We start from the raw sequence: 27,771 nt of genomic DNA, 5'->3' as shown, positions 1-27,771 counted from the left end.
CTTAACATAATATTTCTTCTTTTACTTAAATAAAGTGTTTGACATCACAGAAAAAAAGTCATTTGGTCTTAAAATAAGTGCATTTGGTCTTGAGTTGAGGAGGTTAAAGAAACATTTTGTCAATGGAACAAGGCAATTTATATTTAAAATAAGAAAACACAAGTGCATTGTCTTATCTCAAATACTTGTTATCTAATTATCTTATTTTTAAGAGTAAAAATACTTTTTAAAATCTCATTTAAACTACTCAAATTAAGGATAAATACATTTTATTTGTGAATTTTTTCTAGATTATTTTTTTTTCCATTGCAGCTCCGTTCATCAAGAGTAACTTTAATGAATAGCTTGTTAAAAAAAAAAGTTAATGTCAAATTGAGTATTTCTTTTTTCCAACAAAAGCTTATTGGAACCCTATCAAGACATTTGGAGGTCACACTAATATACAGTAAGGAGTAAATATTTCCTGTTTCATAAATTGTATGCTAAAAAGAAAATTGGTTTGGAAAAGTGTTTCTCTTGCCTCAACTTGTCATTTTCAATTACATTATTAGTTTGCTTTGTTTATTTTATTATAGTATTTAAAATACCCAAATTAATTTATGATTTTAGTCGTCCAGCTGGAAAGTAAATCTTTGCCCCAGTGTCAAGTCCTTTGGAGACCATAATGCAACAAGTCGACCTCTGAAATCCTGGGGATCAGCCAGACACAGGGGGCCTTTAAAAGGTTTGTTTGTAATAAACGATCTTGGCTGGTAGAAAGGTAATTGAGCAGAACCTGCTGGGGACAGGCTGAACTGGCTGACAGCAGATCTGAGAAGGCAGACGACGATTAAACAGAGTGAAATAAGGCTTTAAGCAGACTGGTGACAGGCAGAAAAAGTCCAGAACGTGACCAAAAGTCAGAAGACAAAAGTCAATCTAATCAAGGCAGGCTGAGAAGAGGAAAGCAGTAGGTGTAGGGTGATTCGCATACAAGCAAAGAGGAGACGCTCTGGTGGGGAATAACTGAGAGACGCAGATATAAAAAAGCAAATTAACAGCTGGGAAGAAAGTAGGTGATTTCTGCAGCAACAGAAATGTCCACTCGCTTGTGAATCCTCTATGCTCATTGGCACCAACTAGTCACATTTATGATTGGTCAATGCTGAAAATCATTAATATTAGCTTAAAGCAGGTACATAGTCCAAGAGAAGACCCCTTTGTCTCTCTATTGGAAGGGTCTTGCTGTTATATCTGGGATGAACTTTTTTTTGCAGGTTGCCTGACCACTGATGCAGAGATGCCTCATGTGGCTTAAACAGCTGATCTCCTGCACCCTTGCAGTGTTTCCTCTGTAGAGGATCTTTGTGGGGCAGTTCTACTCCTGTAGCACTGCATTCAGTTCACTGCCTGTCCTTTTCTGCTTGTTCACTGTAAGCCCCTCCCCCACTTATTCTCAGTCTAGCTCAGGTATTGCTTTTAGAGGAGTGGACTTCAGCCTCTTCTGGAGGATAAATACTCTATGGCCAAACAAGCTTACAAGCCTAAATTCTTGTTTTTGAATTATGTAAGCTTCAAGACTTTTAATTTAATTTGTCTTTCATGTCTTGAAAAATATGTTAAAAGCTTAAGTGTTGTTTTAGAAACTCCTTAACTCTGTCCTTGACTGATCTATTTGTTTGTTTTCACTGATCTGCTGCTTTAGTGACAAACATTAGGCTGCATTTATCTTGTCATTCAACAAGATCTATATCATGTCCAGTGGAAACCTTCCATCTCAGGCTTCTACATAGCTAAAATATTTTCAGCCTTTTTCTTCCCAATGTTGTGGCACATTCTCCTGGTCAAAGAGACAGCTGCTGTCCACAAGTTTGTTTCTCACTAACAATACCCAGGTGGGTGGTACCTGTCAAGGTAACTCCAGCATGAGCCGAGGCAGCACAGTTACTCGGCCGATCATTTTATGACCTCCTCCTGTCTGAGGATTGGATGTTGCGGCTGACTGAAGGAAAAAAGTGGGGCATACCCAACTGGTTCTGGCTCAGACTGTTGTTTCATTTTTTCTGGAGCCTACGACCAGAGCTGGGCTATATTGAAAAGGCATGTTGAGCTGTCAATGTTTACACTGTACTGAATGTGCATAAATGACACAGAGAGGAATGATTCCGCTAGAGAGCTTCAAACTGACTCTGTGCTGATTTCTTCTACCTTTCCTATGCGTTTGCAACCTATGAGATTTATACCACACTGCAAACATTCAATCTGAAAAATTGGAGGCAGAGTTTTAAAATGTTTAACTGACATGCATTTTTCTTAAAAAGGGGACCCCATCTCCCATTACCATACAGTCTTTCAGTTTCAATCCTTTATATAATGGACTAGAGCATGAAAAGACTCACTGATGTCCAAGCGTGATTTTTTATTTTGTGTGCGTATTTTTGTGCTCACTTTGCAGAACGACTCCCGGCATCACACTGGCCAAGTTCAGGTATGGATTAGAGGGAAGTCTGACTTCTTTAGGAGGATCGCCTAATAGAGAATTCTGTCCACTGTTTACCTGATGAGAGAGAGACATTTTAATCATACAGCGCCCTGAAAAACATATACGCACTTCATGTTTTATCACATTACAAACTTCAAATTGTTTCATTTGTGTTTTATACAACAGAACAACACAAAGTAGTATTTAATTGGAAAAAAAGAAGGAAGAAGGGGGATTATTTAAAAAAAAAGATTATAAAATAATAAAAATCTGAATGTGGCGTGCATAGCTACATACTCAACCCCCAATTCCTCTGCTACCCTTAACTAAAATCCTCCAACTGCTGAATCAAATCTAGTGCAAAGCAGCATTGCCTTGTCTTGTATTTAGTTTATTCTCCTAAATCCTGCTCTACTTTATCCCAAGTGTTAAAATATCATCTGAAGGGCGTTAAGAAGACAGCAAGCGGTGAAGGAAAACCCTTTAAAGAGAAGCATTAGTCAAATAAGAACAATTCAGGATTCATGTTTGTATCCAAAACAATACATTCTGTAGGGATACATCCTATAGGAAAACGTTTCAAATGTCCTAAATTGTGCTTTTTAAAGTCAACTATAGGCATATATGTATATGATGAAATATTGCCTTTCGCACTACGGCGCAATTATTAGTTATAAAATATCAGCTGTTTTCTCCTGCCGGCCATTTCATGAAGTATATATTTTGGGGTCTTTTTATGTTTGGTTTCAGAAAGAATCCATGTACTTCTTCAATATACTTAGGCCCTGAACAAAGTCTGAGACCCTGCAACCAAAAAACAAATTTTTATAACTTAGACACTAGCTATAAAAACAGTTGCTGTCACTATGCAGATTAGCTGCTAAAAGAGACACTCCGTCTCACCTTCCTGGAAGAAGGTTGGTTAACATGTTCCTATGTAGGACAGTTTTTTTTTTTTTCAGTGTATGGAAGACATTCCCCCCAACTTTCATATAAAAGATGTGCAGTAATTGGCATAGGTAAGTTCAAAATTTGCTGCTGATCAGAGAGTAGAAATGAGGAGCATTACTTAGACTGGCATGTACTGAACAAAAGACCACTTTTTGCATGATTTGGATGAATGGGAAACATTATTACAACATACATAAAGTCTGAAAAGCCAAAAATGCTGATTTTGCTATAGGCCCTTTAAAATGTGAAGAACTTGAGACGGGAGCAGACGTTCAGTTCTCACCAAGACAACAACCCTAAGCATACAGCGTGTCAATGGAGAAGTTTAGTTTTAAGGGTAACATGACTGTTAGAATGCACTAGTCATAGCCTTGCTGTAAATCTGTGGGATAATTTGAAAACAGACCCTCTCCATCCAATCTGACAGAACTCAAATCCTCTTCTAAAGAGGCAAAGGCAGGCTTTTTACCATCTAGATATGTATAGCTGTTGGCACATACCCTAGAAGACCCGCAGCTGCGATCGCCTTGAAAAAGTCCTAGAAAGCATTAGTTCAGGAGGAATAAATAGACACACAATGCAAGTATGGATAATTTCCTTCCACTTTGCATTTGTCACATCAAACACACTGATATTCGCAAGTGTAATATACCGGAATGTTCAAAACTTAGATAGGTAGGATATTATTCCTCACACATTAATCAGCAATCCTTAAAAACATCCAAGGGAAGAGGGTCTGCTGCTGCTTCAGAGGGAGGAGAACCGGAGTAGGTCGCTCTGTTAATTAAACTCTCTTGAATCTAAAGACAATCCCAAAGAGGGAATTCCTTCCCAGAAGCCCTCACTACTGTGATTACAGGTGTGCACGGCCTTGTTAGAGATTTCAGTGGAGTATTTTACAACTACTGTGGTTTATAATGAGTTAAAAAGCCAGAAAAGCAGAGCATCTCAACGCAGAAAGAGATGCTGGAGAAAGAGCAACAGCTTGAAAGACTGAAAACAGAACGTGTTAATTATCAGAAAATATGTATCCATGAAAAACTACATCTATTTTTACTTTAGCCTTGCGCTATCGATCAACTTCTTTACTGAGCTTTATTAATCGTTTGTTAACAGAAGAGATAACAAGGTTAAAGGAATAGTACACCCAAAACATGATTAGCCTTAATTTTCTACTCACCCCCATGCTGAACAAAACTCTGGAGTACTTTTTTGATATCTCAAATGCATCTGGAGATCTGGGAGGCTTCTTGCTGTCTGCTGACATTCAAATAATGGAGGTCTATGGTGACCGAGACAGAAAGGTCCATAAAAGTCCACAAAAACGTGTCAATATTCCTCCATACTGCTTGTCCAATGTAATCCAAGTGTCCTGAGTGGGTAGCATCCAGAATTTACTCGAAACGAAGTCATTTAGAACGTTTTAGAGCATAAACAGTAGTGTATAGGATTTCCTAATAGCGCCCCCATGCGCGCTCACGATTCTACGGAAGCCGGCAGACCAAACCAGCGCATTCAGCTCGGCAAAGAACTCATGCTCTTCCTCAACACTGAAGTCCTCAGACATTTTTCTTTCGTTGTTTCTTTCTTTGCACAGGTAAACAGCACATTTCTTCTTCTACGCTTGCATTATCGGCAGAGCAGACGCTGAATGCGCACTTTCTTCCGGTTTGGTCTGCCGGCTTCCGTAGAATCGTGAGCGCGCATGGGGGCGCTATTAGGAAATCTTATACACTACTGTTTAGGCTCTAAAACGTTCTAAATGACTTCGTTTCGAGTAAATTATGGACGCTACCCACTCAGGACACTTGGAATACATTGGACGAGCAGTATGGAGGAATATTGACACGTTTTTGTGGACTTTTATGGACCTTTCTGTGTCGGGCGCCATAGACCTCCATTATTTGAATGTCAGCAGACAGCAAGAAGCCTCCCAGATCTCCAGATGCATTTGAGATATCACAAAAGTACTCCAGAGTTTTGTTCAGCATGGGGGTGAGTAGAAAATGAAGGCTAATCATGTTTTGGGTGTACTATTCCTTTAAATGGTGAGAAACATTTTTCAACATCTGTGGTTTAAATAATCAAAATTAAAAGTGACTTCATTAAAAAAAATAGTGGGACTATTGAAAGTAGTCCAACAAAGCACTGCTTCAACCAACTCGCTTCATTCATTTAATGCTCATACTGCATATGAAAGCTGGGGGTACATTAAAATAAAAACAAAACAAAAAACCAAGGAAACTAGAAAAAAAACACTGAATAATTGGCAATTGAGCTGAATTTACGTAAAACAAAATGCTAATGAAAATATATCAGTGCAGCTAATTTTGATGCATTTTATGTTTTATGTTTTACATATAAATTTTAAGCTGTCAGTACTTCGCTGACTGTCTAGTAGCAATGTCTAATGTTCACAGAAGATAATAAAACATGTTTTTTTTACTATGTATATACAGAAATTGTACAAATAAAACTTTGTTCAGCCTTGTTCGGCCTGTGATACTCGTCATTGATTTATAGGTTCAACCCAAATAACACCTTGATTTGCATTTAGGTCTTTTTATTTGTTTAAATACATTTATTCTATTTCTAAGGTCCTGTAATTAGTTCATTTATGAAACTTTATCTGTTTAGGTGTCATTTTTGGTTTGTGATGATTATGAAATCGTTCAATGGTGGTGCAGCTTGCAGCCCTGTTGGCTTGCAGCAAGTCTTGTGTCTTTCTACATGAAGTTTTTTCATGTTCACCCCATGTATGGGACTGGCTTCCTTCCACAGTCAAAACCATCAGGTTGATTGTTGTCTCTAAATCTGTTCAGGGTCTAGTTGTCCTTTCCCCCATCCACTGCTAGAGACAGGCACCAGCCCCCTACCTTCATTCTAATGGATAGACGGTTCATTTTATGGTCTTATCTTTCTTTATTGCCTGACAAAGATGGCAACCAAAATGGACCCTGTCCCGCCTGGGTAGGGGAATCTTCAAGTTTCTTTATTTTAAAATAGCCTTTTGTATTTGGGCTCATTATTTGTTTGAAGATTTAAAGGAATAGTACACCCAAAACATGATTAGCCTTCATTTTCTACTCACCCCCCATGCTGAACAACACTCTGGAGTACTTTTTAGATATCTCAAATGCATCTGGAGATCAGGGAGGCTTCTTGCTGTCTGCTGACATTCAAATAATGGAGGTGCCCAGCGCCCGAGGCAGAAAGGTCCATAAAAGTCCACAAAAAACGTTTCAATATTCCTCCATACTGCTCGTCCAATGTATTCCAAGTTTCCTGAGTGGGTAGCATCCAGAATTCACTCGAAACGAAGTCATTTAGAATGTTTTTAGAGCATAAAGAGTAGTGTATAGGATTTCCTGAAAGCTCGCACATGCGCGTTCACGACGCTACGGAAGCCGGCAGACCAAACCAGCGCATTCAGCTCGGCAAAGAACTCATGCTCTTCCTCAACACTGAAGTCCGCAGACATTTTTCTTTCGTTGTTTCTTTCTTTGCACAGGTAAACGGCACATTTCTTCTTCTACGCTTGCATTATCGGCAGAGCAGACGCTGAATGCGCACTTTCATCTGGTTTGGTCTGCCGGCTTCCGTAGCGTCGTGATCGCGCAGGTGCGCGCTTTCAGGAAATCCTATACACTACTGTTTATGCTCTAAAAACATTCTAAATGACTTCGTTTCGAGTAAATTCTGGATGCTACCCACTCAGGACACTTGGAATACATTGGACGAGCAGTATGGAGGAATATTGACACGTTTTTTGTGGACTTTTATGGACCTTTCTGTCTCGGGCACCATAGACCTCCATTATTTGAATGTCAGCAGACAGCAAGAAGCCTCCCAGATCTCCAGATGCATTTGAGATATCAAAAAAGTACTCCAGAGTGTTGTTCAGCATTGGGGTGAGTAGAAAATGAAGGCTAATCATGTTTTGGGTGTACTATTCCTTTAATGTCTTTTGGTTTCCTTCTTTGCTGTAGCTTAGCATAACAGGCTTAACTGAACTGGGTTGATTTTATGTAAATTTTGGTTGTTGGGTTTGGTCTCCACAGTTGAGAGATGATGCTCTGATCAGCCTGAATATAGACACTGTTGTGTTTCATTTGTGTTTTGTTTGTGCAGTCAGTTAAATGCTGTTTCTTTAAACTCATATGATCTTAATGGCCTTTTTTTTTTTATAAATTCCGGTTTTGGGTTAAAGTAAAAACCTTATTTTTGACTCAAAGATTCCGACTCAGCACCACATTGTCATGATAGCAGCCCAGGTAGCTGATCTGATTACTCACTTCATTCCCCTGCCCTTCCCTCCCTGTGCTCTAATTATCAGCACTCTTATTCACCTGCTCCCACTGCTTTATACACGGTTCAGCTCAGCTATCGGAGCCCGTCTTAATTCCCGTAATCCTGGCTCCGAGGTGGAGAACAGTTTAAAGTTCTGCCGTTCTCCTGGTACCATGTGTTGTTTCTGTCCCTCTCAACCACTGGGCCTGCCTATCTCCATCTGAGCTTGTCTGTCTGAACTCGCAGCTGGACTCATTGTAACTCGGAACCTGCCTTAACGCTCTGTGGATTCCTAGAACCCTGTATCTGTCTGTTCCTGTGTGGATAGGAAACCCTGCTCTGGCTACAGATTCATAGTTCTCAGAACGGTCCCGTTCTGAACTGAACCTGGATCGGTCTCCTGCCTGTGTTTCCCCCACATCCGGAGTGCCATTGATGAGCAATTTGCTGCCTTCTCCCTGCAGTCGCTGCAGGTCCGCTGATCCACAGCACCCCGTGTTTCTGTTCTGTCTTATTATTTTGCATTAAATGTTTTGAAACATCCCTCTGTCCGACTCTGCCTGAATACTGGGTCCATCTGTCCCATGTCATGAAACACATGTGGCCATTTAGCTAAAGAAATGCTAACCTCTGTATTATAGTATTTGTCAAGAGCTGTAATATCTGGTTTAGTATAAATAAAGGAGGGACACCATGTAAGCTACTGGTAAACTAATGATATTCAGGCCAGAAGATTGTGATCATCGCTCTGCAGAAGGAAGAAGCTACAGTTAACAGGGTGGCATCTTTACACCTCAGTGTGCTCACCATGTTAGTCAGACTGTTACCATCTGAGCTGTTGTGCTGGCCGGATGATGCATACACTCCTCCAGGGGGTTTAGGTGGAGGCGGGCCAAGGCCTGAGTTACTTATACCCAAAGAGTAGCTCTGTCCCTGTGGCTGGGAGCTCCCCAACGTCCCAGGAGGAGCCGGCTGTCTGTCGCAGGAGGTGGAACAGGAAGAGGAGGAAGCAGAAGGGGCTGTTGACACAGACAGGGAGATGTTATGGTCTCCTCCTCCTGTTCCTGCTCCTCGACCCTGAAGAAACGGCATCACCCCGGCTGCTGAAGCCACTACTGCAGAGTTGTGGGTAGTTGATGGCACAGGCTCCTGGAGCAGCTCTAGGATGGAAAGGAAAACATATGAGAACATTAAAAAAAAGGTAAGGAAATGAATGGGAGGGAAAGCAAAGATAAAGAAGGAAGATAGCACAAAGAAATATAGTAGAGGAAATGAAGCGAAGTAAGGTGTCGGAAGGATAACAGACTATATAAGATACAGCTTTTCATGATGACCAATGGCATTCGTCTCCACTGGAGGGGAAAAAAAAAACAGAAAAATGATCTTGGTGAAACCTGAGATCCCAGCCAAGCTGTCTCTAGAGCTGAGTGTTATAATTTCAAATGGGCTTCCTGCTCATTCTTCATCACTTATCATGCTCATCTACAGCTCAGCACTTAGCTGCACACTCCCAATATCTCCCTCGCTTACTCCAGGGTTTAATAACAAAAAGATGTACAAACATATAACAAGAGCAGACACACACACAACACTAAAGATGAACACCCACACACAAGAGTTATAAATATTACGGATCTAATATCACTGTGACAAATAACCTCTGCAACACAATGATAGGATTGACTCCAACGAGTCTTTAGGCTAAGATTCCCAGCTAACAACAATCAAAGCTTTACTTTACAAACAGAACAGAAGTAAAACAAACACACACACCCAGACACTGAAGGACGGACCCACTAATACATTAGTACACAAAACTGTCTGCTATGTCTCTGCCCATTATATGTGAGATATCATTTCCATTTAAAACAACAACAGCTTGTCTCTGCTGGGGATTTGAGTTGGAAATGCACTGCTGCATCCTGGGGATGTTTGCTTCAGTAATGTACAGCTGTGAGATATTCGGCCCTGTCATCCCAAGCATTTACACTTTCTGACAGCCAGTTCAAATATTGGAGCTGACCTTCAAGGGCTCAGATACCCCAACCTTTAGGCACCAGAGGTCAACAGATTTTCCCTTGTCTGAGCATAAATGCAAATAAGGGAAAACATGGTTTTAAAATAATTTTCTTTGAGGGAACTCAAACAGTCTGAAACATAATGCTATGCTAAACAATGCTATCACTTGTATGAGTATTAATAAGAACATTTACTCACACATCTATAAATCTAGCAGCCCCAACTGAACAGCTCTGCAGCTTTAGCTTGTACTTCAGAGAAGACCAATCTTTATAATGTACTTCCAGCACCAGAGGTGTCAAGGAGATAAGTATAAATACTTAGTTACCTTACCTATGTTATTTATACTTTACTGGAGTAATTATTTTTAGGTCCACTTTAATTTTTACTCCTTACTTAAGTTTTCATACAATTATCTGTACTTTCCACTCTTTTTTTTAAGTACCCAAAAATGAACCTTTTAAAATGTTCATTTTTGGGTGGGAAAAAAACACATATAACCTGTGCTATTTGGATAAAAAATGTTGATTGTGATTGGATGAGAAGAGTACGCATTTATCATTTGTACACCCTATTGGTTTATAAACTGTTCATCTGACCAGGACTTTAGACTGATCACATTTTAGTCCATTTTAGCACGGATGTAGCAGAGAAAAAGACGGAAAAGTTCCTAAAGAAATAAAGGAGAATTTCCCAGCCAAGTACCACTGAGGGGATCGTTTGCCAAGAAGAGCAGACAACTTTTGCACATCGATGGCCAAACAGAGTATCATGAATTACCAGGATATTTATCTACTTTTAGATCAGTTATTTTGAGAATTTTTTTTTCAGTACTGTGCATTTTACTTGATCAACCTTAAACAACTGAGTTTTACAAAGCCTGCCTTGGATTCACTTGTTCCTGTCCTGTTTTGTAACCTTTGGTTTAAAGTTAGTGCAGCTAAGCTTGAATGTACTTTTAATCTCAATTCAATTCAATGGTAAGTTCATTGGCCGTTCATTTTAAATTATTCAACATTAACATTTTTATATACATTTATATATACGCTTATGTACTTTGTGGGGTTTTTTTTCCTTTCACATCTTACTGTAATACATTAAGTAGTTCTTAAACTTGTAATTGTTTGCTTCTATTGAGTCAAAAGCTTGAGCTAATAACTAAACTATTTATTATCCTGGTATCTTTACTTCTAATTGAGTAATGATGGTGATTTAATTTTTATTGGATCTTTGACTTTACTTTGTTATTTCTTCACCTCCCTGGGATGTGCTAACAGGCTTAGCTGCACTAGGTTACTCCATTGTTTATCCCCTGAGCACATGTGCAGTATCGTGTTGTTCTTCTTTGTTATTGAAAATTACCTGAAAGATTTTATTTACTGACCAATTGAGCAAAAACAGTGTAAAACAGAATGATAGCTAATAATACAGCATCGGGATAAGGTCATCTTTTAGGAAAAACTTGGTATAAAACCAGAGTGAGCTAGTATTTAAAGAAGACAGTATTAGAAAATAAGCTGCAGGTAAGGAATACTTTTGATTTTTAACTCTTTGGTTATGAGTTATTACAAAAACTCAGTGTTTTAACTAAATCTCAGAAGTCAGCTTTGCCTACCTGTAGGAGAGTCACCTAAGATGCCTTTACCCAGTGATAGGAGACCTGGAGGCCTCAGAGACAGAGCTTTCTGCATCAGCAGCCTGGAAGGGTCTCCAAGCAGACTGGTGACCTGATAAAGGTGGAGAGAAAAAAAAGAAGCTTTAGACATGCAATAGTAAAAAAAAGATGAATAAGAAGAGAAGGTAGAACAGATGAAACAGACTTGATCCCATTTCATTTAAATGAGACAATTTACTACAAAATATTAACTCAGGAGACTTTAAATGATTGAATGAAAACTAATGTAGAGTTAAAAAAATTCTATATTATCTTTTATCTCTTTTATGTATATGAATTTGAACTTTCCTACTTGCATTAGTCATAGATTTGGACTGTCACGTAGAAAAAGAAGGATGGTTACATTTAAAACATGTATTGGCTTATTATTTTTTTCAATGCTATGGGGAGTCTGAGCGGGGGGGAAAATCAGAAGTAAAACATCTGGTCTGTGACTTTCAGAAGAAAGCATCTAAGCATTACAACTGTGGCTTCTAGCTTTGTTTGAAGCAATTAAAGAAAACACAAGAGACATTTGAAAAGAAAAGATGTAAATGTCAGGGGGAAACTTAATCACCCCCAGGTCTTACTATAAACAAAAAGAGCCAATTAGGTTGAGTGATTTTGTGGTGATTAGGTTTTAATATGAGTTTAGTGCAAAAGCTGGAAATGTAAGAGCTCATATGTCAGAGAACACACCTACCTTTCCCAATAACTCATGCAAATGTTCTCACACACAAACATAGGCGTCTTACACTGCTGATTCGCTTGTCTTTGATGTGAAGAAGCTGCTGCTGTGCGAGCTGCATGTGCAGGAGGTTCTGGAGGACTAGTCCGTTACCCACCATGGCGTTCTGTAGGTTTACAGCAAAATAAAAAAACAAAATTAACAATTGCAAACAATGATGCTGTGAAAAATCTCCCGAAGATGACAGATTTAATGTGACCTGGTGAGCTTTTCCCAGCGTAAGCAGAGCCGCAGTGAGAGGAGGTCTGAGGAAGGGCAGGCCGGCATTACGCCCGTACTTTCCTAAGAGAAAAAGAACAAAAAAAACATTCAAAATGATGCGCAGAAACCTTAATCAGTTTCCTCTTTTTAAAAGCCACTGATAGTTAAAATAGTAGAAAGTTAAAAGTAATTCAAGTAGGTTGTCATTTAAAGCCCATTTCAAGCAATCACATATAGCTCCCTGCTATATAACCAACACAAGACGAGCAATATAGGAGAAAATAATGGACCATATAACAAACTTTTGGTTTAGTTCAGTTTTAAAAAAGGATGAAAATGTTACAACAATTACCTGCAGGCTTCATTTGTTTTGCATGGGGCAATAAACCCAGAAAAACAGTCCTGGTGAAAAAGATGCTAAGACCAAGTTCCACACAAAGTCAAAAAATTGTATTAAACCAAAGTGCAACAATGTGCTTCAATGTGGATTTCATGTAAACACCCTAAGAGTTTTCTATATTTAGGAAATTGGATTACAATGTCAATCCCAAATTCAACTTATTGTAATTTGTAAATATTACAGACCATTTAAAAATGATAGAACAAACCTGTAATGTCAACGTTCTGGTCTACACAACCATGCCAAAATGGCTGATTGGACAGTTTTCCAATCAATAGTCACTGAAAACCACATAAAACCTCACTAAAGAAGTAAGAGATTCAAAAAAAGTGCTGCATACCAGGATAGAAATGCAAAGTTAAGGTAAAAGTACAAGTAAAATAATGTTGTACAAGCAAAAGGGTTAACAATAGCTTTAAGAACATTTTAAAGAATCTCCCCCAATCATGAGTTTTAGGCGGATTTAGAAAAGCTTCAAGAACTACACACACAACTTAGTGAAGTTTATCCAAAATATAATTTAAAATCCTCTTTCTCACATGCTAAGCCTTAAATAGCCAAGCTCAGTCTTATGTGAGAGATCTGATTGTTCCATGTGTTCAAAACAGAGCACCTCACTCTCAATCTGCATGTTTACTAGTGGTTCCTAGAATTTCTAAAAGTAGAATTGGATGCATCTTTAAGCTATCAGGATCCTCTCTTGAGGAACCAACTACCAGTTTTAGTCCGTGAGGCAGAAATTTAAAAATCAGGCTTAAAACAACCCTTTTTTGACAAAGCCTATAGTGAGAGTGGATCATTTTATCCTGAGCTATCTCTATATTTATGCTGCTCTAGGCTTAGATTGCTGGAGGACATAGGGACCTCTTTTCATTATTCTGCTTCTTTCTGTCTCTATTCTCCCATTCTGCTGTATTTGTAAGTTGAATCCCCAGCATTATGTTCTCCCTTTGACAAGAAAACTAGCTCAGAGGTCATTTACTCAACCATTTCTTTCTCTGACAAAGCCCTTCGTGAAGCTTAGTGAAGTTTAAATCTGCATCTGAGTTGTGTTTTCACTGAACAAAATGATAAAAAAAAGCCAAGAAATATGTTACTTTTAGTGACAGAGTACCTTGCAAAGCTCAGAGTGAACCTCACTGACTGGCTTGCACAATTCCTGACTGGAATTCAAATGGAAAACTGTGGAGCAAACTACAGACAAAGACAGTCAAATCTGCAACCTTGGCAAACAAGAATGGACTGGGATTCCTTAGAAGGCAGACGAAAAATACAGCTACTGCAAGCTGCAGAAAAAAAGGATACACAGTGACTAACAGCATTAGCAAATAGCTTGGTTGTTTTTTTTGTTTTGTTTTTTTTATCTTGGGGCAGGGAAGGTTATTTCCAACAACAAATTTGATTTTCAGGGTATATTTACATTCATTCTTTCTCCCTAAAATATACTGTTTTATTCCCTTCCTTTTAGGAGCACCAACGGACTTTGCAAAGATTTCCATTTAAAGGTGTTATAAATAAATTCATTACAGTATGAAAAATATTGACTTATTGTTAAGATATACACATTATGCAACTTGTGAAAATGGACCAACTGGTCGGCTTAAGCTCTTGTTCAAATTAGAACAAATGACAAAATGTCTAACAATGATAAAAGAATGCTGGAGAGATCATTGTCATTTCCACAGTTTGTTTTTTATAAAAATAAGAAATAAAAACACAAAAATACCAAAACTGATCCTACTGACTGAATATGATACAATCCGTTGCTTTATTAATTTTTTTCAACATCAGAAAAATTATTTTATGAGGTTCAATCTGATTTTACACCCCTCACTCAAAGATAAGTGCCATCCAACCTCCTCTTTTACTTCAGGTTTAATGCACACGCAAGTTACACCCAAATTCCAACACCCCCTCAGAATAAATGTGGGCGTCGATGCTAATAGTAGGTACCACCAGAATAGGTGCAGCAAGTTTAACATTTAATCAAGGCCCTAATTTTAGAATTTAATTGTGTGTGCTCTTGTTTAAGAGAGCTCCACCACCTCTCCCATCTTCTCTCCTTCCTGTTCTCATTTGTTCCACTAATGTCACACAATTTCATTTTAATACCTGATTAGCCATTCATCAAATAACGAAGACAAGATGATTACAGAAGCCTATATACAGTGCCTGACAGGCCGACGCACTCAAAGAGTGTAGGTCTTTGATTAGCAGCCGAATCCCTTCTGAGTGTGAAGACTACTGAAATAGTTAATGGCTCTGATAGGCCCTAAAAACGACAAACTAAGTCTGCAATGTGCATGACAACTATTAATGCCCAAATATTTGGGTCGATAGATTTCAGCTATATGTTTGTATGTATATATATATGCCATACGTACCTGTAATGAAGACAAAATAGTCTGCCTCCAAACAACAATATGCACTCAGCATTCAGACAGTTTTTCTGAGGAGAGGGTACTCTCTGATGTTTTATTCAGATTTTAAGAGCTATTCTCAGTTCAGACTGTTTTATATGTTTTTAAGTCTCTTCAGAGGCATAAAGGGCTGTGTTATTATTTCAGCTGCCATACCTAAAAGAAACACATAAAAGGTCTGCAGTCCAACATATATCACAGACTGATACGTTAAAAAGGCAAACCAGAGAAAATCAGGTTAACATCCAGCTAAATGTTGACTTTCTTCATTTTAGTAGCTTGGTAAATAATGGCATTAGGACAAAAGTTTCCATTTATTTTGTTCTGCTAACGGAGGGCAAGCATGTTAACAAAATTACAAAAATAAAATGTATCTTCATACATACTTAATACATGCTTTACTACTTTTAAAATAACCCCATTCTTCTTTTACTGCCTTCTGATGATGGCCTACATTCTATTTTCAAACAGTACTTTATTACTGCAAAGTTTATTATTTAAGCCAGCAACCGCTTATTCCCTCCTAAATTAATTTATAAAGCTGCTGAAAAGGAGCAAAACAAAAAATATAAGCACACTAGAATTGATTAGAAATTTGTATTTATGAGTGACACTTTTGGTTGGACCTAGTTTTATTAGCACAAAGGTTTAAACTGTTTCAATCTGATAATGTCAGTGTGATCACTGACCCAAAAAGGGTTAAATAATCTGAGAATTATCAGGATTATTTGCAGAAATGCTGGCAGTAATGAATTTCAGACATACCTCCTCTTTTCCCACCCTGGTAGGGCCTCATAAGGATCTGCAGGGCAGCTGGATTGGTCATACTTGTCAACAGCTGAGCCAGGTTCGGTTCTGGTAGTAAGCCTTTCCTGTTACTGAGAATCTGAAGAGAAGAAGGGAAAACAATTTCCAACATGTAAGCAGTAAAGTTTGAGTGAATGTGTTAGAACAGGATGTTGTCGTAAGAAACCGTGATAGATGCAGTAACAGTTACAAATGTTTACATCATAAAGATGCATCTGCAATGTCAGCAGAGGGGAGTCAGTCTCAGGAGGTAAGGAGAAAAAAAAGAGGGACAGAGCTGAGAACCAGAACCATCAGATTAGAAAGGTTTAACAAAAACAAGCCAGAAAAAGATCTGAAGGTCGAGAGGGGCTCAATTTCACACATTTTTTTGTGCCAGTTTTACACATTGGTGAAAAAGCATTATTTGAGCTGAGGTGTGGATTCGTACAGAGCGGAACATTTTCTATCAAACTTGTATGTAGCAACAGGAGCGAGATGAGAGAGAAATGCCTTTTAAATTGCATTTCAACATATTTTCAAAAAAATCAATTTGATAGGACTAAATTGCTTGGCTACTTAAAAACTACATGCATACAAAACAATAGAAAGAACAGCATGGGAAACCTATGAATGAAACTAAGCTTTTAAAGAAGACACTTATTTTCTCAGGAGAGTCTGGCTGCAGACCTGCAGAACAGGAACTCCTGCACTGTCAGGACTGAAAGTTTATTCCGGAAGTTGTATTCAAAGCCTTCAGAAATAGTGCCAGCACGTGTTTGCTTAGAGTTTACGACATTGTTAAACTGAGCATAGGAGCACTTTAAATTATACAATAAGCAAAAATCCTCATAGCACAGCCAACCTCCATTGTGGTTTAGAAAAAGGTCTTATACATTATGACCAAATGCCCTTCTCCATCCAGCGATCCAAATGCAGAGACTTATTTCTATGTAGCACATATCTATTATTCAAGATAGGTGTTTGGTGGGGAGTAAAATTGTGCGTCAACATAAGTTTCTAGCATAAAAACACTTGTTTGTGAAAGGGAGCTAGCTTCACGGGGAGTTTATCGATACTTGCTTTTACTTTAGAAAGGCTTCGAATCAACTTCCCTTTTACTTTGAAAGTCTTCAAATAAACTTCTAAGATCTAACTACACAGGAGACCCCACAGTGCAGGTCTGCAGTTAGGGTCCTCACAGTGCAGGTCTGCAGCCAGGGTCCTGAAAGTGCAGCTCTACAGCCAGGGTCCTGACAGTGCAGCTCTGCAGCCAGGGTCCTGACAGTGCAGCTCTGCAGCCAGGGTCCTGACAGTGCAGGTCTGCAGCCAGGGTCCTGACAGTGCAGCTCTCCAGCCAGGTTCCTGACAGTGTAGGTCTGCAGCCAGGGTCCTGACAGTGCAGCTCTGCAGCCAGGGTCCTGAAAGTGCAGCTCTGCAGCCAGGGTCCTGACAGTGCAGCTCTCCAGCCAGGTTCCTGACAGTGTAGGTCTGCAGCCAGGGTCCTGACAGTGCAGCTCTCCAGCCAGGTTCCTGACAGTGTAGGTCTGCAGCCAGGGTCCTGACAGTGCAGCTCTCCAGCCAGGTTCCTGACAGTGTAGGTCTGCAGCCAGGGTCCTGACAGTGCAGCTCTCCAGCCAGGTTCCTGACAGTGTAGGTCTGCAGCCAGGGTCCTGACAGTGCAGCTCTCCAGCCAGGTTCCTGACAGTGTAGGTCTGCAGCCAGGGTCCTGACAGTGCAGCTCTCCAGCCAGGTTCCTGACAGTGTAGGTCTGCAGCCAGGGTCCTGACAGTGCAGCTCTCCAGCCAGGTTCCTGACAGTGTAGGTCTGCAGCCAGGGTCCTGACAGTGCAGCTCTCCAGCCAGGTTCCTGACAGTGTAGGTCTGCAGCCAGGGTCCTGACAGTGCAGCTCTCCAGCCAGGTTCCTGACAGTGTAGGTCTGCAGCCAGGGTCCTGACAGTGCAGGTCTGCAGCCAGACCCCTCTCTTTTTTTCTTGTAACATGTTTCACATTGTTTGACCTCACATTGTTTGACCTCACTACATTTTCAAAGTAAAAACCTTCAGGGTTTGCGGTTCTCTTTGCACCGGCATTTTTAAAACACAAACAGGCAGACAGAGCCATGGATGAGGTGGTTAAAAAAGAAGTATACTGGATGCTTATTGGCCGCTGTGGACGTGTGCTGAGCAGAAGTTTGGCAGAGAAAGATCCAGATGACATGTAGGTCGGAAGAAGGGGTGGAAGATGCAGGTAAGATTTGATAGGTTCTTCCAGATTCATATGTTTAGGCTCCATTTCACTGTCTCCATTACTATATTAGATATTTCTTTGATCTGATGTGATATTCTAATATTAAATGGTATGTCTTAATTAGCTGTAAGCAGAACACCAAGAACCACCACTGATTAAATTAATGAACTTTAATAGTTTTCTAATTTATTGAATGGGTCTGAATTTTTACTGAACCAGAGAAATAACCCCACCCTGAACATAGATCCCTCTAAGCATCACTGTTTCCTGTATTTATTTGCTTCGGCATGTGTTAAACTGATAACTAAATGGGTCTTATCAGACTTTTTACTTTAATCTGAGTCAGCCCAATAACACAATCACTCATAAATTCAAAAAACTCAAATGAAATCTGACTAAATGAGTCAAATGGACTGGGGTAATGCTGGATGTGATAGAGCCTCAGCACCACTGACAGCGTGGTAACAGAACTTGCCGGCTGGCCCAGAGACACAGATATTTAAAACAACATTAGCAGGATGGTGATATTTTCTCCCTGTCTGCCCCACAGCTACAGAGTGGGTTTGACTCCATCTCGTCTGCAGAGGAGAAGAGGAGAGTGCATGCACGCGTGTGTATTTGTGTGTTTCAAGAGGGAAAACTTGCATTTGTGTGCGTAGTGGTGTTGAACAAGGCTGCCCATAGCTGACAGCATATTTTCAAGAGAAGAGCAGGACAGCAGGAGGCATGGAGCTTTCATTTCTTTTTTTTTTCTTCTGGAAAAATGTCAGCATGCCCGAGTCTTTTTTGCCTACTAGCCAAAATAACATTACATACCAGCAGACTCATGCCAAGGAGGTAAGAAAGCAGTAGAGAAGGCAAGGCGAGAATTATCTCAGAAGAAGGGAGGGAGAATAAAAGGAGGAGGGAGCCATCTGGTCCTCAACGTTTCCCAATCACACTCATCCAACTGGAGGAGTGAGCGAAACGCCTCGGAGGACAACTCTAGCCTAGAGTACATCTTGATCTCTTTCTAAAGGTCTGATGTTTCTTTCGCCAGCTGCTCACATTCACAGAAATGATGCTGAATGACCCTGAGGCTACTGATTTAACCCCACAATGCGGACTGATGTTTTCCCTTTTCCCCCCCTCTTCATTGTCCTGCTTTAGACATGCATCTCCCAGATTTAATTTTCCTCATTTGATTCAGTGTTACTGAACGATTCTGTTTCAAACTCTTTGCCAGCAACACATCAGAAAAAGTTCAGTATTAAAAAGCTGCTAAAATTCAAGTTTCAGTGAGTATAATCAATGGTAAATATAAGAAAATGATTGCCGATGGTTCTCCTCAATAGCTGTAATATACAACTTTTAAACATTGAAATCGAAATCCTTTTTCATGCTATATAGAAACTATAAGGGAACAAGAATTTGGCATGTTATTTTTGGAAATTGATAAAAAAAAAAAAAAAAGACACCTTGATTGTAACCAAAGAGTTATATCTAGTCTATAAATTGCAATGACTGGCTGTGTATTATTTTTTTTATTTATGTAATTTTCATGATTCCTGCAAAACCCTTTTTATGACATCTGATTGACAAGTACTGAATTTAAGATAAAGTCTGATAACAAGAACAAATGTTTGTCATGTTAGTGACAACTAAAGACAACTTTAAGACAAAAAAATATCTGACTTGATTTTAAGAAAACTCTGGACCCAAACAAGATCCTCTTAAAAAAGCAACCAATGTCACAAGGAAGGGCTAATGGGCAGCAGTAGCCACCGCATACGTTTTCATTGAAAAAGAAATCAAAATACTTACTTTTCATTTGTTAGAAATTCTGTTACATTACTTTACATTTTTGCCCCTATTAATAGTCCAAATGTCAATCCAATGAAGAATCAGGAAGAAGTGAACTTTAGGGAACACATGTCCACTGAAAGAGACATTAGTTACGCATGCTGGTGTGAGTGGGGGTTATAGGGCTCTGTTTTTAAGTTACTAATTTAAAATTAAAGCTTGTATTGATAAAAATTGATAAACATATTTTAGATCTTTGCATAATGATCTAGGAAAGTAGTTGTGCAAAATTGAAAACCTTCAGCATGAAACCTCAAAGGAGTTATTCAAACCAAGTTTTGTAGTTATAAAGAGTGTGGGTATTAATTTGGGGTTAATTACTCTACCAAACCCACAAAGATTATTAGGTACCTTTCCCTCTCTTCAAATGACACATACTCTCACTAGCATTTGATCGGTGTGCTGGTGCTCATATATTTGAATGCATGTATGCATGTGCGAGACCATTACTGTGTCTAAAGCTGTGACTTTGGTTTATTTCAAGCAACAGGAGACAGTGGAGGAGCCCAATCAGTCTGCAGAACTATAATTATCATGTCAATGCTTCTCTGCATCCACGGCACTGTGTAGGAGACACGTCGCAGCTACAGAGAGTCTCTCAGCCAGAGGGTGCTCATGCATGTGGAACCAAGTCAAATCCTCAGCACTGAATGTAATCTAACCAGTTGGCATTAGCTGCACAATTAGCTATGAACAGGTATGTTTCTGTGCTTGCATTGTTCAACAGTTCAATGATGCAGCTTATGGTTTTACAGATAGGAAATGTCATGGCAACGGCAAACCTTAAGACCTAGTTGCCCCAAATTCACATTTAAGCTTAAGCTAAACATCTAATATAATCATTAAAAAATCAGTTTTGCATGTTTCACTTGAGTTACACATAGATAATTTTATTAATGTTTTGGGTTTTTTTTATGTTTGACGCTCTCTGTCAGTCTTTTATGTTTGGGGTGACTTATATCTTTCCTGTCTCTCTCCTCTTTCTCTATTAGAATCAAAGCTGGGTGGCTTGTTGAGGTGCTGCTGTCCCCTACACCACAGTCTGGACTTTCTGTTTACTTGCTTTTACTTTGTTTTCTTAAATAAGTTATGGAAAAATATAGAAAGCATATGCAAATATGAAAGCAACACTTTAACAAATGTTACATTAGTCTTCAATTACACAACAAAACAATTGTTCAGTAACAAATTGGGCTTAGTATTAACAATGGATGGCAAATTTAGCGAGCAGAAATGCATATGCAATATGCCGGAAATATGCGATTTTCGACATGATCTAAAGTAATGTCGGAAAATTTTTTCTTGCTAAGCCCCCCTTTTGTTTACAAAATAATGTTTTTGCACCCCCTTCATTTCTAACGCTGCTCAAAACTTTTTAACACTTGAAGAAAGAAATGTCAACTGTAGAAATAGCACAATAAATGAATTAAAAACGACATTTAAGCGCTGCAACTACCAACTTTACGGAGCAACTATATTAGGTTTAGCTATTCATTACACAGTGTAACATATTTCAACATTGCTATCAATAAATGCATAAAAAAAATAAATTTCTATCACAAACCTTTGCAATTACACTACGCCACCCCTAAACGGCGCACCTTCCAGTGCAGGAGCTGTTGAATAGGAGGATTTTAACAACTCCATTGGCTAATGGGCACCAATTCAGGGCAACATGTGGAGCGTCAGTAGTTTGAGGGAAATTAGCTGTTAGGGGTCACCACCTTTTAAAGGGTCAAAGCTACTTCAGGGGTACTGTGTCATAGGAAGGGCTACCAATACTATCCTCTTAACTAAAGGTTTTAGCTTTCAACTAGACTTCAAGCAAAATAAACATATTTTTATTTTTTATTTTTATTTAAAATTTTCTTTTAGATGTTGCGTTTTTTAAATCTAGATAATAAAAACACAAATTTCCCATGACTCACAACGGCATATTATATTGAAAACAACTTTTCAATCCGTAATCTTTTTAATAGTTCTTTTGTATTTTGTGAAAAAGTTACTTAAAGTATCGGATCTGTCACCAATCTGTCTGTGTTATGATTGGGTCGCTTTTTTTTTTGGTTTTTTGGTCTGCTGTAGGGAAAGTTCTCCTACTCAGTGGCTCTGCACTAATGCATCAGCCAATATAGGCACATATCTGCTGATATGCAACAAAAAAGTAGTCAGCCACTCTATTTCTGATATAGTTTTGCATGAGTAGAAGAGTTCAGACTTCTGAGATCATGGGAGGAAAACGAGCTGGAATATAAGGAGCCAAGTTGAAAAGGAAAAACTTTAGGCATTATCTGTTGGGTTTTGTGTCTTGGTGTGTCTGCCCCCTTTTTTTTCCTCCTCTGTGCAGGTCATGGTGATTTGGATCCAGAATGCCTACCTCTCTCTTCCTCTCTGCACATTCATCCTGCACATCTGAATTATGTGTCTCATCATTTACATGCACATAAAGCTGATGCTTAATTATCTTCTTTTTTTTCAACTCTACACCTTAATAAATAGTCATTTTGCCCATTTTACCTGAGGCATTGGTTCTGCCTGTCACAGCACACAGCAGTAAGCACAGTTATTTCTACTCTACCATCATTAATTATTTCCAATATGGAGCAGATTGGATGACATATGGGAGAGCAGGGACATTCTATGACAAGCCAAGATATTAAAATTTGCCACAGGACCATGTCTTCCATAGAAAAGTTTATTGTTAGCAGCTATTTGGGAACTTGATGTCTGTTATCTACCATTGTTTGTAATTGGTGGTCAGTGGTCCAAGTGAAATCAACTCAGCTTCAGGTGCTCTCTGGCAGTAACTTTTTGGTTTAGGTTGTGATTTATCTTATGTTTGCAAGAGCTGTGGCTTTGTAGCTTACTAAAGTTTTGACATTTTGACAGAGCGCTGTGTAGCACAGAAAATAGCTTCAGGCTTAAGGCTGATTTATACTTCGAAAGTAGGTCATCTGCGTAGGTGTCGCAATGAACAAAAAGACGTCCCCGCCCCCTTCGCAGACACTCTGCTGCACCTCTCCCAAATTGTAGGTGAGCGCAGACAGTGCCGCAGACAGGAGGCCGGTTTGTTTTGTTTGTATGACCGCCATTGCGGAAAACAACTCATGAAGTTTTACCAGCTAGAAGAGCGAGGTGCGCGAGAATGCTGACCTTTTTTCCACCTGGATCCCGACTCTTTAAAGCCCGCATCTCCCTCCGTTTGCGGACAAATTGGACCCGCATCTAGACCCACAGCGTATAGCGCAGACCACGCTCAAAATTGAGCATAAAATAAAAAAATTTCTGCATCAAGCTCACTGCGACACACTGCTGCGGGGAGTATAACCAGCCCTTTAGTAAGCACAACCAGAATAAATCCATGTAAAGGGTGCTCGACATTTACTGTTTTAAAAAGAAAACTGAAGTGCTCCTTAAAGTGTGGAAAATACGGTACTAAACTGTCAAACTACATGAGCTTTAATGTTAGCTCAATCAGGATCAGCGCCTCAGACTGGAAGAAAGTTAGAAGAGTGGTGAGAACAGCAGAGAGGATCATCAGGGCTCCTCTTCCCTTCATAAAAGACATTTCATCCCAGCGCTTTGTGTCCTGAGCCCGCAACATCATTGATGACCCCTCACACCCCCACGATGGGCGATTCTCCCTGCTGCCCTCTGAGAAGAGGCTTTACAGCATCCGATGCAGAACCAGCAGATTCTGCAACAGTTTCTTCCCACCGCCAACAGACTGCTGAGTGTTAAAAAAAACTCTAAATCATGTCACAGACTGCATCACACTGATAACACCAAACCAAAAATACTGCATATTTACACCATATATATTAAGGCTTTGAACTTCCATATCAATGTGTTTTCTTGCACCATGTTTTTTTTTTTTTTTTACCAAACTGTTTACATTTTATCATTGCTGCACTTTATAGAATGGGAATGTTCATTTACTATCTGAAAACTACATTTTGTATACACTCTTTGTATACAAAATGACAACAAAAGTTGTCTAAGTCTATATTTAGAGTTAAATTAGAGAACAGTGAGGACTCAAATCGTTTTCCCCCCAACTGCTGAAGGATCTATTTAGAAAGGTTGCCTTTTTGTAGTTGATTAAAAAAATCTAGTGTTGATAAAATATATAACTAAATTATGATTATTATACCTTATTTAGCACTGGTTTTCATGTAAATCTTTTAAGATTTATTTGCTATTCTAAAAATGATGTGAACTAAATAAAACTGACAAAATTTCGATAGAGAAATGTATGCACAGACAAAACCTTCAGGGTTCTTGCTGTTCTGTGTGCAGTTTACTCACCATTCCCTGGGCGGCAATGAGAGCAGCCAAGGTACTTCTCCCAGAGGTGCCGGGGGTGCAAAGCGACAGACGAACCTCCTGCCCGCCCACCAGAGTTCGGTCCATCTCAGTCAGCACGGCTTCAGCCTGCTCTGCGCTCTCATACTCCACCACACCAAAGCCTCTCACCGAGCTCCCTTCATCCTGAGCGAGCTGCAGGACGAGACAAAGAAAATGGATTTTAAAGTCACCCGCAGGCAACATTTCTTCAAGCTTTCATCAGGAAGATTTCTGATCTGGTTGGTTTGTCTCTTTTCTTTAATTATTTGGCAAGAACCTAATGCCAGTAATCTGCACTACATCTTACACTACAAATGATTATAATAAAAACTTAAAAAAAGTCCACCATAATGAGAAAAGTAAGGAAGCCAGTTGCAAGTGAGTGTTGTGTAATGTTGAGACAATTCTTACATACAAATACATACATATACCTATATATATATTTTTCCTTTGGCACCTTCTTCTTCACTGACTATTTAAGCTGATATAACTGGTAAATTTCTCCACTGTGAGATCAATAATGTCAATCAATCAATCAATCAATCAATCAATCAAAAGGGCACAAAACCGCTTGTACTTCCTGGGGAGGATCAGGAGAGCCCACCTGCCCCCACCCATCCTCATGACCTTCTACAGAAGCACCATAGAGAGCGTTCTGACCAGCTGTCTCACTGTGATGTGGAGGCTGCAGCGCCTCAGACTGGAAGAAAGTGGGAAGAGTAAGAACAGCATCGGGGCTCCTCTTCCCTCCATTACAGACATTTCATCCCAGCTCTGCGTGTCCCGAGCCCGTAACATCATCAATGACCTCTCACACCCCCACCATGGACGGTTCTCCCTGCTGCCCTCTGGGAAGAGGCTTTGCAGCATTCCATGCAAAACCAGCAGATTCTGCAACAGCTTTTCCCCCCACTGCCATCAGACTGCTGAGCTGTTGAAAAAACTCTAAAATCAAGTCACAGACTCTGCATCACACTTTAAACACTAAACCAAATACTGCATATTTGCACCATATACTGTATATTTGGCCTGAAATGCTCTGAATTTCAATATCAATGCCTTTTGCACCATGTTTTTCTTTTGGAATGGAAATGTTAATTTCACTGCTGAGCTGCTGCTCATTTACTGTCGGAAAGTTATACAAAACGAAATCTCGTTTTGTATACACTCTGTGTATACGAAATGGCAATAAAAGTTGTCCAAGTCTAAGTCTAGTCTATAGGATCATCCCTAAATCCCTAAATCCTTAAAATGACTTTCTCCTTATTAATATCAAACAGGTGACATGAAGTGACCAGTAAACGTAACAATAAACCAATAAAAATAACTGCTAGGGTGTAAGTAATTCATTTTGGTGCTGTTTTGACCTAATTTCATCATGACACAGATTTCTTATTTCTACAATCCCTAAATCTCTCCATTGATCATTGGGAGCTTAGTCATGTTTTTGTTTCTTGTAGGTTTTTCACCTTTGATGCACTAAAATTCAAGAAAATTTCTGTCTGACAATATTAGGACCTCTGATTTAATTTCTCCTGGGGCTTCATATTTTTGTTGTTTGAGGTATTTTGTCGAAAAATTCCTCCAAGCCGGATCCGACCAACCCAGCTGTCTTTTTCCATTTGTACTGCTGTTTTAGGCGTTTATTCTTTTATTTCAGAAAAGTAATGCAAACTGTAACCAGGATAATTTTTCTATATTAGATTCAGTTTATTTTATTTTCCATTTTTAGATTTAATTCTATTTATTTTTATTTAAAGGTTTAATTAAAATCCTCCTTTCCTTAATTTATTCAACACTAATCTAGTGAGAACAATACTGTTCTCGCACCGTTTTGACATCATGTGCCAGCTGCACGTCATTGTCCTAATTGACAGCTATGGCTTATATGGCTGCTAACCGCGCCTTAGGTAGGAAATGCTGTTGGACCCTGACGTGCAGGTAGGCTTCTGGTCTGTTCCCAAGTGGTTATCATATCTATTGTATATCTTCAATCGTGTGCCTCTGTTAATTTGCAGACGTGTGATCAATCAACCAAACATTGTAAAGATCACGGTTGGTCAAGAGGGAACTGGTTAGTGTTTGCTTGGGAGCTAGCATGCTAGCACTAGCCTCCCCAGCCTGTTATAGTTATACACTGAACTAAATTGAAATGCTTACCAAAACTACTGTTCTGTAGAAATACTGTTTTGCATAAGTTGCATTTAACTATTATGTAAACTCCTGCATTTATAAGAAAATACATGTACATGTAAATTGATTATTTAGACCTGTTTACACAGGCCAGGTATATTGCAGATCCCCCTCAAGGCGTGGCTGAAGGGTCTAGGATACAGCAAAGATTGTCTGGCTTCATGCTGACCAGACTGGCGAGCTAACCGCTTAACGGATTGGGATTGTCTGAGGAAACTCTTCCGAACTGGTTGGAGATTCAGCCCAACAAGTCTCCACTGAAGGAATTGGATTATTTTTGTTTTTTCTCCCTTTCATCATCAACAAAGACTGGTTGACTTCCTTGGTTTAAGGAACCCATTTGGACTTTAAAATTGTGGATTAACTTGTGTATATATTGTAAATAATAATACAACTCACTAATTTTGCACCATCAAACTGTCTCTGTGTTTTACAATTTGCCACTTCCTCCAGCAGACGAACCTAGTCTTTAAGAAATCACATGGGTTGACTTTAATTTGGGTTATTTCTAATCCTAGAATGCAACTTGGGTCCACAACATCTTTGTGGTGGTATTGCTGCAGTCAAAGAACAATATATAGTTTCACTATATTTACATTGTTTTTGCACAGCCTGACATCTACCTGAACTTTCGTACAATTAATCATTCTGGTATTACCTTTACTCATCATCACTTTCTGTAAACTTTGGACTGACATCTTTCATCATATGTACGAATCTGAAGTATTTTTTTCTTTACTGTTAGTACTTTCTTAATTTTCTGCATATGTAGGAAAAACATGTCACTTGATGCTTTAAAAGAAAATAAGGGTTGGTAGATAATTGAAGTTTTTTTTTGCTATAAAATTTGGATGTGCTGACAAAAATAAAAGCTTAAACCATTGCATTTTTTTTATCTTTTGAGTAAAAGGAGGAAGACAAATTACACAGAATTTAGTATGATCAACCTCTACATATGAGCTCTGTTTAACTACAAAGTCCAGTTAGTCTCAGTGGGATATTTGAGAGGATAACAACAACCACAAAGGACTAATTTTGCATTGAATAAATGTGCAATGAATGTTTCACAGCCTTTCCAGGAACATAATAGTCATGCAACGCAACAGAGTTTTCACTACAATGTCCTGCCAAATCATTATGGTGTTAACAGTTGGAGAATTAGCATAGCTTTAACTCAGTCCAAATATCTCAACACCACTCTCATATGTG

At 39.1% G+C, this 27,771-nt stretch overlaps 1 protein-coding gene and 1 long non-coding RNA gene across 2 annotated transcripts in view; one reads left to right on the top strand and one right to left on the bottom strand.

Annotated features, from left to right (window-relative positions):
• The window catches only part of raver2 (ribonucleoprotein, PTB-binding 2), a 129,101-nt gene that overhangs the window by 8,534 nt on the left and 92,796 nt on the right, over positions 1-27,771 (bottom strand). The window contains exons 5-11 of the mRNA XM_038278376.1: positions 24,331-24,522; positions 15,910-16,030; positions 12,323-12,405; positions 12,131-12,229; positions 11,337-11,448; positions 8,510-8,862; positions 2,428-2,536 (exon numbers count right to left, since the gene is read on the bottom strand). Coding sequence (XP_038134304.1) covers positions 2,428-2,536; positions 8,510-8,862; positions 11,337-11,448; positions 12,131-12,229; positions 12,323-12,405; positions 15,910-16,030; positions 24,331-24,522 — 1,069 coding nt within the window. The remainder of the gene's footprint in view (positions 1-2,427; positions 2,537-8,509; positions 8,863-11,336; positions 11,449-12,130; positions 12,230-12,322; positions 12,406-15,909; positions 16,031-24,330; positions 24,523-27,771) is intronic.
• LOC119778924 lies at positions 26,098-26,969 on the top strand. The gene is made up of 3 exons (XR_005280147.1): positions 26,098-26,310; positions 26,388-26,443; positions 26,652-26,969. It is a non-coding gene; the product is annotated as an uncharacterized LOC119778924 (long non-coding RNA).

Source organism: Cyprinodon tularosa, unplaced genomic scaffold (genome assembly GCF_016077235.1).
Source record: "Cyprinodon tularosa strain WSP-4 unplaced genomic scaffold, ASM1607723v1 ctg140, whole genome shotgun sequence".
Classification (NCBI taxonomy): domain Eukaryota; kingdom Metazoa; phylum Chordata; class Actinopteri; order Cyprinodontiformes; family Cyprinodontidae; genus Cyprinodon; species Cyprinodon tularosa.
The sequence above is the reverse complement of the archived record's forward strand: the minus strand, read 5'-3'. Positions and strand labels throughout refer to the sequence as shown.